The following is a 10835-nucleotide window of genomic DNA, read 5'->3' as shown; positions in this document are numbered from 1 at the left end:
GCAGCCCAGCCAATGGCGAGAGCGCAGTGGGCATCTCGCGAGAGTGGGCGGGAGCGGAAGCGACTCCCGGTCCGTGGCGGCGGCGGAGGAGGGGGAGGCGGTGGCGCGGGGCGGCCCCGCCGAGGATGCTGCGGCTGCGCTGCAAGGCCCGCAGCGGCACCCACCCGCTGCCCGGCCTCACGGCCCACTCCCGCCTCCGCGACATGCAGGCAGCCCTGGCTGCCCTCACTGGCGTCCCCGCCACGGCTCAGCGCCTCCTGCTGGGTTTCCCGCCGCGGAGCCTGGACCTCAGCGACGGCGAGAGGAGGCTCGGTGACCTCGGGATCCACTCGGGTGAGGGCCGAGCAGCAGTCTCGGGCCTGCGCCATTGGGGGTGGGTACTGGCGCCGGCGCTTTATGGCCTCTGCTGCTCCGCCGGCTGCAATTAACTTAATTAAAAGAGGCTGCGGCCCAGCACGCCCCTCATCAGGCGGCTGCCGGGCCGGTTCTTCTTCCTGGGGGTAGCTGTCAACACCCGGCTCGGGAGCACTTCCTGCTCGCCACTAGCGCCGCTGGTGATTTTGCTGCGTCCCGGGGGGTCCGGAGAGTAAAGGACGGGGCTGGAGGAGGCAGGGACTGGGGACACCCCAGGTGAGTACACCGGAGCCCAGCACTTGGCCAGCGAGATGCTACCGGCTCTCGTGGCCGAGGCTGTTTCCCGTCAGCATACTGTGCTGCTGAGGGCTGGACTAGATGACCTTAAAAGGTCCCTTCCAACCTAGTGCGTTGCGTGATTCTAGGCACAGAGGCGCCGCCTCAACGTGGCTCCATTGTAGGGGGCAGCAGCATCTTTAAGCCTCACCTGCGCGTCCCTCTCAGTTCTTCCTCCTGCCGTGTTTGACAGGCGACACTCTGATAGTTGAGGAGGACGTTTCCAAGCCCAAGCCCGACTCGCCCGTGGTCGCCAAGAGAGCCATGTCTCACCCGCTGAGGGAAGCTGTGCCCGTGCTGGCCAGGAGGGTCGTGCCGGCAGACAACTCCTGCCTCTTCACCAGCGTTTACTACGTGGTGGAGGGAGGCGTGTACGACCCGGGCTGCGCCCCGGAGATGCGCAGCCTCATCGCCCAGATCGTCGCCAGCGACCCCGAGTCCTACTGCGAGGCTGTCCTGGGGAAAACCAACAGGGAATACTGTGACTGGATCAGGAAAGAAGAGACTTGGGGAGGAGCCATCGAGGTGTCCATTCTGTCCAAGTTCTACCAGTGCGAGATCTGCGTGGTGGACACCCAGACCGTCCGCATCGACCGCTTCGGGGAGGACGCCGGCTACACCAAGAGGGTCCTCCTGATCTACGACGGGATCCACTACGATCCCCTGGAGAGGAGGATCCCCGACACGGACATTCCTCCCCAGACCATCTTCTCCGCCGCCGACGACGTGGTCCTGGCGCAGGCCCTGGAGCTGGCCGACGAAGCCAGGAGGAAGAGGCAGTTCACCGACGTCAACCACTTCACGCTGAGGTGCATGGTGTGCCAGAAGGGACTGACGGGGCAGGCGGAAGCCAGGGAGCACGCCAAGGAGACTGGGCACACCAACTTCGGGGAGGTGTGACGCCCGCGTGAGGACGGTCGCTTCCACTACCTCACCACCCCGGGACGGCCTCCCGGGCGTCCCGGTAAGCTGTACGTAACCCCACAGTTCCGTTCACCGAGGCTTGAGACGCGAGTTGAGGGCTGGCCCAGGCACGCAGCTCGGCTCTGCCTAAGGACTCCGCCGATGGATCTCACATAGGAATCTCCTCGCATGCTGATCTCTAGGACTTTGGCAGGTGGTTGGTTGGTGCTGGCAGCTGAACGCTTGGTGGCTTGAAAGAGCCTCCCCCTTGGTGGGCATCGTCTGCAGCAGAGACACAAACCCCTGGGGGTGGGGAGGGGGGGGGGGGGGCTCCTTCCAGCCCAGCCTCTAGAAGCTGCTGAATTATTCTCTCTTGTGTTCTGTTTTCAGGGCAAGCTAAGGGGTTGGGAAACTCAACATCTCAGCAGTGCTTATCCTAAGAGTTGAGACTCTGCTCACACAAGGGAGGGGAACTGCTCAGTGGGTGTCATAGGAAGAGCCTCTCCAGAGCTGCCCTGTTGCCATCAGGAGTAGGCTGTGGTGTTTGTGTGAAGTCCTGGCTTTAGAGAAAGGAATGGCCTCTAAGCTTTAAGGTAGCCTCTTTTAAATTACTAAGTAGGTGGTTAAGTGTTGAATAAAACTTACTAATCCTCTTGTTAGGTAGTTTTTAGTTGCTTGGAAAAAAATAACTTATCATCACCCCCACTCCCACCCCCTTCCCCTACCCCTTCCCCTCCAGGTGTTTACACTGCATCAGAACCTTGGCATGTGTCTTGAAATACTTTTAGGTTCTTTTTCATCATGGAATCTGAAACTCTGGCTGGGGAAGAGGGGAGGAAAGCAAGAGCCATTAGGGAAATGCCTGGGTTTGCATCTTTGCAATAGCTTTTAGGCAGCCTTGACTTGGGGAGAGCTGCTCCCTCCCAGCCCCACTTGTCACTAAGCTCTACCAGATTCCAGATACTGTAAGTTAGCACTTTAAAAGGTGTAGTTCTCACTCTTGGCTGATCAAAAAGGAGAGGGTTGTCCTGTTTAAGAAGGGACACAGGAGTCCTCCCCTCTCAGAAGGGAGGCTTCCAAGCTTCTTCATCTGCATTCTGCCTTAATGTGTTGGATTTGTCACCAGTGACTGTTCAGTGGCAAGACTTTTAATTCTGATAATGAAGGGTGCTGTTGAAGTTTCAAGACACACACAAATAAGCTGCCTGAGCTGCCCTACTTCTCCTGCTGTTGGCTAGCAGGGAAGTTGGAAACTGGTTTAGTTCTCTCCTGCCTCCCAGTGGGGTTGTGAGGCTTAACCAGAAGTGCTTTGGAGGTGTCTTGGAGAGGTGCTGAAAAGGTGAATATTGCTGCAGGGGATTTTAGTTTGGTTTTGGGGGGTTCCCCCCCCTTTTGAAATGCCTGCAACACAGAGTTGATTTTACTGCATTTTAGACTATCCTTAGCCTGCCATTTTGCTGTTGACACTTTGAAGTCATCTTCCTTGCACTTGTCACAAACAGGGAGCAACAAAAAAACCAACACCCCCACCCCCACCCCCCCCTTGCATCTGAGGCAGAAATAAATCCAAGTGGAACCTTGGAAGGATTTCCTTCATTCCTTAAGGCATCTGGCTGGGAAAAGAAACAACCAACTAACAAAAGCCCAGCAAAAAAACAACTTCTCTTCTTTCACTGAAGTTCTCAGCAGAGGCTCCCTCAAGAGATCCAGGAGGGGTCTTACTGAGGAGGGAACATAATTACCTAAGTGCTTTGCTGACTTGAGACTTGAAGTATAAGGAACAGAATCACTAAGAGCACTGTGGACCAGGTTTCTTTTGCATTCAGTATTAAACCAGACACTTAGCACTGCTGGGAGTTTGCCTCTAGAGCCATTTAGCTCCCAGGTCTTCAATCCTGCTTTGCTTTTAGCCTGTCATTAGTGGGGGGGTGGGTGGGTGGGGAGGAGGGAAACCCCAACAGCTAAACCACCCCACCATTAAAAGCCACCCTCTAGAAGCTGCTGCTTAGAAACCTAAAGGAATAGCTGACAGCTCAAAGGAACTTGAAGATCACACTGTGCTGGAACTACTTGAGGTGAAAGCCTGGCTAGGGGTGGTGGCAAGAAGCTGTCAACCCCGAGTGGTGCTCCCGGCTCTCACACCGAAGGGGTCACAAGCCACCACCTCAGCCAGGGAGCTGATCCTCCACCATTTAGCCAGCTGGAGGGAAGGGAAAAAAAAATGGACATAAACTCAAAAACCTACCTCAGAGAAGGGGGATGAGGTGCCTGGGGCTGGGGTGGCTTTGAAACAGGAGGGGAAGAGAAGTTATCTCTTGTCTGCCGTGTTTGCAAATGCATTGGCTGTGGGGAGCAAGCCTCAGCTGTTAGCTCTGGAGCCTGGGTGGATGTCTGGAGGTGTGTGACAGGAACAAAACAACAGCAAAAGGATCTTTTTAAGGGGGTGTTTCTCACTTGAGGTGTTGTTAAGGTTAGGTTTGTTTAACCCAGAGTGTTTTAGCTTTGCTGTGCCAGGCTTGCATAGGGAACGGGCTAACGGAGAAGCAGCTCCGTTGGAGGGAAGATGTCTTTGTATCACTGCTTGGTGTCTTCTTTTGTTGCCTAGAAAATAAAGACTCTTTGGTTAAAAACTGGCACCTGAACTGCTGCACTTCGTCCTTGGGGAGGTTGCTGCTGGAAGTCATCCTTGGGGAAACCCTTGGGGAGGTTGCTGCTGGAAGTCATCCCTGGGGAAACCCCTGGGGAGGTTGCTGCTGGAAGTCATCCCTGGGGAGGTTGCTGCTGGAAGTCATCCCTGGGGAGGTTGCTGCTGGAAGTCATCCCTGGGGAGGTTCACATGACCTTAGGGGTTGGAAGGCACCTCTGGAGATCTAGGAGTTGCTGCTGTAACCCATCCCTGGGGAGCTTCACAGGACCTTAGAGGTTGGAAGGCGCCTCTGGAGATCTAGGAGTTGCTGCTCTAGTTCATCCTTGGGGAGGTTTACAGTGCCTTAGGGGTTGGAAGGGACCTCTGGAGATCTTGGAGCTGCTGCTCTAACTCATCCTTGGGGAGCTTCACAGTGCCTTAGGGGTTGGAAGGGACCTCTGGAGATCTTGGAGCTGCTGCTCTAACTCATCCTTGGGGAGCTTCACAGGACCTTAGAGGTTGGAAGGCACCTCTGGAGATCTAGGAGTTGCTGCTCTAATTCATCCTTGGGGAGCTTCACAGTGCCTTAGGGGTTGGAAGGGACCTCTGGAGATCTTGGAGCTGCTGCTCTAACTCATCCTTGGGGAGCTTCACAGTGCCTTAGGGGTTGGAAGGGACCTCTGGAGATCTTGGAGCTGCTGCTCTAACTCATCCTTGGGGAGCTTCACAGTGCCTTAGGGGTTGGAAGGGACCTCTGGAGATCTTGGAGCTGCTGCTCTAACTCATCCTTGGGGAGCTTCACAGGACCTTAGAGGTTGGAAGGCACCTCTGGAGATCTAGGAGTTGCTGCTCTAATTCATCCTTGGGGAGGTTTACAGTGCCTTAGGGGTTGGAAGGCACCTCTGGAGATCTAGGAGTTGCTGCTGTAACCCATCCCTGGGGAGCTTCACAGGACCTTGGAGGTTGGAAGGCGCCTCTGGAGATCTAGGAGTTGCTGCTCTAATTCATCCTTGGGGAGGTTTACAGTGCCTTAGGGGTTGGAAGGGACCTCTGGAGATCTTGGAGCTGCTGCTCTAACTCATCCTTGGGGAGCTTCACAGTGCCTTAGGGGTTGGAAGGGACCTCTGGAGAGCTTGGAGCTGCTGCTCTAACTCATCCTTGGGGAGCTTCACAGTGCCTTAGGGGTTGGAAGGGACCTCTGGAGATCTTGGAGCTGCTGCTCTAACTCATCCTTGGGGAGCTTCACAGTGCCTTAGGGGTTGGAAGGGACCTCTGGAGAGCTTGGAGCTGCTGCTCTAACTCATCCTTGGGGAGGTTGCTGCTGTTACACCCTGACCCAACTACCCAAGGCCAAAGAACTTTTGGTGCTGACCTCGAGTCAAAAGAAGCCAACTTTGTGTGGTTCTCCTAAACTCTGCCGAACCAAACATTTGAAGTGAAGAGGTGGAGACCTTTAAAGTACAGCTGCCTTGTTTTAAAGGTTAGGAAGGGGTTAGTACCTCCTGGTGGGGTGGGGAGGGTTGGTTAGTACTTTATTACCAACCCTTAACGATGGAATCATCACCAAAATAGCCTCTTGGTGCCAGTCCATTAGAACAGGTTGTGGGACAAGCTGAGGCACTGGCAGGGAAGTGTCACCTGTCCAAACCAGTCCCCAAAGCCCTTAAGGTACAGATTATGTCCTTTGTCATTACTCTTCTTCCCTTATAAATTTGAAATGGGCATTCAGCTCCCTGCTGGGTGACTGACCTGCACCAAGGTGCTTAAGTGGCCCCTGGGAATGAAAACTGCTGCCTTGGGGATGTGCTTGGCAAAAGCTGCCTGCTGGGGGTGGCAAAAGCTGCCTGCTGGCTGCTGGGGGTGGCCAAAGCTGCCTGCTGGCTGGGGGGAGGCCAAAGCTGCCTGCTGGCTGGGGGGGAGGCCAAAGCTGCCTGCTGGCTGGGGGGGAGGCCAAAGCTGCCTGCTGGCTGGGGGGGAGGCCAAAGCTGCCTGCTGGCTGGGGGGGAGGCCAAAGCTGCCTGCTGGCTGGGGGGGAGGCCAAAGCTGCCTGCTGGCTGGGGGGGAGGCCAAAGCTGCCTGCTGGCTGGGGGGGTGGCCAAAGCTGCCTGCTGGCTGGGGTTGTTTGACCAACCTGTGCAGTTCTGGAACCTCAGTTAAACACCAGACTCTGATCTCCTGGTGCCACTCCTGCCCTTACACCAGCACTACATTCCTTCTTTCATTAAAGGGGAGCCAAACACACTCTGGAATCATAGAATGCCTCAGACCTCAGAGATCATCTCCTCCAACCTCCTCACCACAGGCAGGGACACCTCTCAACTAGACTTGGCTGCTCAAGGCCTCATCCAACCTGGCCACCATTCCAGCCTAAGCCATTCTGTGATGCTATGATTTAGGCTGGAAAAGCCCTTTAAGAACATCCAGTCAAACCCTCCCCAGGCTGGTGCTAAACCAAGGCCCTCAGCACCACATCTCTGCCTCTTCTACACATCACAAAGGATGGGGATTCAACCACCTCCCTGGGGAGCCTGTTTGAGAACCCTTTCAGTGAAGAGGTTGCTTCTAATCTCCAACCTAAACCTCCCCTGGTGCAGCTTAATGCTGTCTCTTCTCATCCTAATAAAGTCACTGAGTCCAAGCAGACTTCCAGGAGGAGCTGGGTTCAGTGGCACAAGTCCATGGCTGCAATTGCCTTCAAGACCAAGCTCACAACAGTGCTGCAACCACAATCCACCCTGGAGCAGGAGCACAGCCCTCTTTTTCACACCCATTTTTCACCCAAGCAGCAGCACCAGAACAAGAGGACACAGTCTCAAGCTGTGCCAGGGGAGGTTTAGGCTGGAGGTTAGGAAGAAATTCTTCACAGAAAGAGAGATTGGCCTTTGAGATGTGCTGCCCAGGGAGGTGGTGGAGTCCCCATCCCTGGAGGTGTTTAGGAAGAGCCTGGATGAGGCACTTGGTGCCATGGTTTAGTTGATCAGATGGTGCTGGGTGATAGGTTGGACTGGATGCTCTCAAAGGTCTTTTCCAATCTGGCTAATTCAATTCTATTCTATTCCTTTCTATCCTATTCCATTCCATTCCATTCCATTCCATCCCATCCCATCCCATCCCATCCCATCCCATCCCATTTGCTCTTCCTGACTTCTGAGGATGCAGGAGGGGAAAGGGAGAGGTGCAGGAGGGGGGAAAGGGAGAGGTGCAGGAGGGGGGAAAGGGAGAGGTGCAGGAGGGGGGAAAGGGAGAGGTGCAGGAGGGGGGAAAGGGAGAGGTGCAGGAGGGGGGAAAGGGAGAGGTGCAGGAGGGGGGAAAGGGAGAGGTGCAGGAGGGGGGAAAGGGAGAGGTGCAGGAGGGGGGAAAGGGAGAGGTGCAGGAGGGGGAAAATGCAGGGTTTCTCTCCTGACAGCTTTAAACACAGCACCCCAGGTGCTGCTGGAGTTCTGGAGTCCTCAGACTGACACACCACTGCTGAAGCATCTGTGTCAGGCAGATTTTGCTGCCCACAGCACAAACAGCATCAGAGAACGGCTCTTGGCTCCTGCTCTGCACCCAGCCACCCCGGGTAAGCCCTGCAGACCTCTCCCTGGCAAGGAAGCTCTTTAATAAGGGGAGCAAAGAAAAGTTTTCAGCTTGCCATTTGGAAGATTACAGCTCCTCAATGGTACAAATTAACTGTCTGCCTGTGGTTGAACTGGAGCTGTGCAGCCAGCTGTAGAAGTGCCAGTGGGGGTCTGCCAGGGGGCTGGGCAGAAGAGAAAAGGACTTCAAATTGGTTTGAATCAATGCTGGGGTTTGCACTGCTCTGAGCCTGGGCAGCAGACTGCTTTCTGGATTAAAGAATGCAGCAGGAAAGGGAATAAAACTGGGTTGTGCAAGATTGCACTGTCCTTGTCTAGTATGCTTAATTAAAGCCTTTGGGGGGGAGTGTGTTACACCTGGAGAGCTGACTCCTTGCTTCTGCTGGGGAGTTAATGCTAACCAAGCTGTGGGAACAGAGCAGAGGATCACAGAATGGTTTGGGTTGGAAGGGACCTCAAAGCTCAGCCAATTCCAACCCCCTGCCATGGGCAGGGACACCTCCCTCCAGCCCAGGTTGCTCAAAGCCTCATGCAGCCTGGTCTTGACACTTCCAGGGATGAGGCATCCACAGCCTCCCTGGGCAACCTGGTCCAGTGTCTCACCACTCCCACAGTAAAGAACTTCCTAATGTCAAATCTGCATCTCCCCTGCTGTAGCTTCAAACCATTGCCCCTCATCCTAGCACTCCAAGCCCTTGTCAAAAGTCCCTCCCCAGCTCTCCTGTAGCCCCTTCAGGTACTGGAAGGCTGTTCTGAGGTCTCCCTGGAGCTTTCTCCAGGCTGAATAGACCCAGCTCCCTGTCTGCCCTCACAGCAGCAGTGCTCCAGCCCTCTGATCATCTTCATGGCCTCCTCTGGACCTTCTCCAACAGTTCAACGTTATTCTTGTGTGAAGGACTCCAGACCTGCACACAGTACTGCAGGTGGGGTCTCACCTGAGCAGAGCAGAGGAGCAGAATCACCTGCCTTGACCTGCTGGCTGCTCCGCTTTTGATGCAGCCTGCTTGGTAACTATGCCTCTGCAGTTCTGGAGTCACCACATCTACACTTCACTCAGTGAAGATTATTTGGTTAGCAACAGAAGACTTCTTCCTAGTCACAGAATGGCTTAGGTAGGAAGGGACCTTAGAGATCATCCACTCCAACCTCCCTGCTCTGAGATTCCCCCCACCCCACCCCCAGCTCTCTCCCTCTTCTCTGCAAAGCAGAGACAACAAATGAAGTTCTTTGCCCAGCTCCCAGGGAGATGAAGAGTTAATTATTTCTCTCTCTGTGTGTGTAACAGAGCTATTAACCACCCAATCTTTTGCATCATCCAGCTGCACACACAATTTGGTCTAAGGAAAGTGTCCCACAGAGGCAAATAAACAGCCCTGCATGAGCAGGGATCTTATCAGTGACGCCCTTTGGATGAGTTTCCTCCGGGGCCAGGCCTGAATCATTTGTCTCCTTCTGTTTATGGACAGGGTGAGGCATGGCAGGTCTGTGAGCAAGCCAAAGTCCTCTCACAGCTTTCTGTAGTTTTCTCTGCATCATTTGACTCCTGGCATATGCTTCATGCCACAGGTATGAAATCACCTTTCAGTTTGGGTTGGAGCTGTTAAGTGTTTGGTGGAGGGAGAAGGGGGCCAAAGGAGGGAGAGGGGGCAAAAGGAGAGAGAAACATAAAGAGAGAGAAACAATAGAGAAAATAATAAAGAGGGAGAAAAAATAATAGAGAGGGAGAAAAAATAAATAAAGAGGGAGAAAAAATAAATAAAGAGGGAGAAAAAATAAAGAGGGAGAAAAAATAAATAAAGAGGGAGAAAAAATAAAGAGGGAGAAAAAATAAAGAGGGAGAAAAAATAAAGAGGGAGAAAAAATAAAGAGGGAGAAAAAATAAAGAGGGAGAAAAAATAAAGAGGGAGAAAAAATAAAGAGGGAGAAAAAATAAAGAGGGAGAAAAAATAAAGAGGGAGAAAAAATAAAGAGGGAGAAAAAATAAAGAGGGAGAAAAAATAAAGAGGGAGAAAAAATAAAGAGGGAGAAAAAATAAAGAGGGAGAAAAAATAAAGAGGGAGAAAAAATAAAGAGGGAGAAAAAATAGAGAAAAAAATAAAGATAGAAAAAAAAGAGAGAGAAAAAATAAAGAGAGAAAAAATAAAGAGAGAAAAAATAAAGAAAGAGAGAAAAAATAAAGAGAGAAAAAATAAAGAGAGAAAAAATAAAGAGAGAAAAAATAAAGAGAGAAAAAATAAAGAGAGAAAGAAAAATAAAGAGAGAGAAAAAATAAAGAGAGAAAAATAAAGAGAGAGAGAAAAATAAAGAGAGAGAGAAAAATAATAGAGAGAGAGAGAAAAATAGAGAGAGAGAGAAAAATAGAGAGAGAGAGAAAAATAGAGAGAGAGAGAAAAATAGAGAGAGAGAGAAAAATAGAGAGAGAGAGAAAAATAGAGAGAGAGAGAAAAATAGAGAGAAAACATAAAGAGAGAGAAAACAAAGAGAGAGAAAAAAATAAGGAGAGAAAAAATAGAGAGAAAAAATAAAGGGAGAGAAAAAATAAAGGGAGAGAAAAAATAAAGGGAGAGAAAAAATAAAGGGAGAGAAAAAATAAAGGGAGAGAAAAAATAAAGGGAGAGAAAAAATAAAGGGAGAGAAAAAATAAAGGGAGAGAAAAAATAAAGGGAGAGAAAAAATAAAGGGAGAGAAAAAATAAAGGGAGAGAAAAAATAAAGGGAGAGAAAAAAAATAAAGAGAGAGAAAAAAAATAAAGAGAGAGAAAAAAAATAAAGAGAGAGAAAAAAAATAAAGAGAGAGAAAAGAAGAAGAGAGAAAAACCCCCTGGAACCCAGGAAGCTCCACCTCAATGTGAGGAAAAGCTTCTTTGCTATGAGGCTGCTGCAGCCCTGGAGCAGGCTGCCCAGAGAGCTTGTGGAGTTTCCTTCTCTGGAGGCTTTCAAGACCCATCTGGATGAGCTCCTGTGTGACCTGCCCTGGGTCATGCTGCTTTGGCAGGAAGGGTTGGGCCCAATGATCTCCACAGGTCCCTTCCAACCCCT

At 51.9% G+C, this 10835-nt stretch overlaps 1 protein-coding gene across 1 annotated transcript; it reads left to right on the top strand.

Annotated features, from left to right (window-relative positions):
* The first annotated feature begins 87 nt into the window (after nt 1–87).
* On the top strand, nt 88–1889 carry YOD1 (YOD1 deubiquitinase). Its single transcript, XM_054176445.1, has 2 exons — nt 88–333; nt 884–1889. Exons 1-2 carry the CDS (start codon nt 126–128, stop codon nt 1588–1590), a joined length of 915 nt encoding a protein of 304 aa, XP_054032420.1. The 5' UTR covers nt 88–125; the 3' UTR covers nt 1591–1889.
* The last annotated feature ends 8946 nt before the right edge of the window (nt 1890–10835 follow it).

The sequence above is a fragment of the Dryobates pubescens genome, chromosome 35 (genome assembly GCF_014839835.1).
Source record: "Dryobates pubescens isolate bDryPub1 chromosome 35, bDryPub1.pri, whole genome shotgun sequence".
Lineage (NCBI taxonomy): Eukaryota > Metazoa > Chordata > Aves > Piciformes > Picidae > Dryobates > Dryobates pubescens.
The sequence above is the reverse complement of the archived record's forward strand: the minus strand, read 5'-3'. Positions and strand labels throughout refer to the sequence as shown.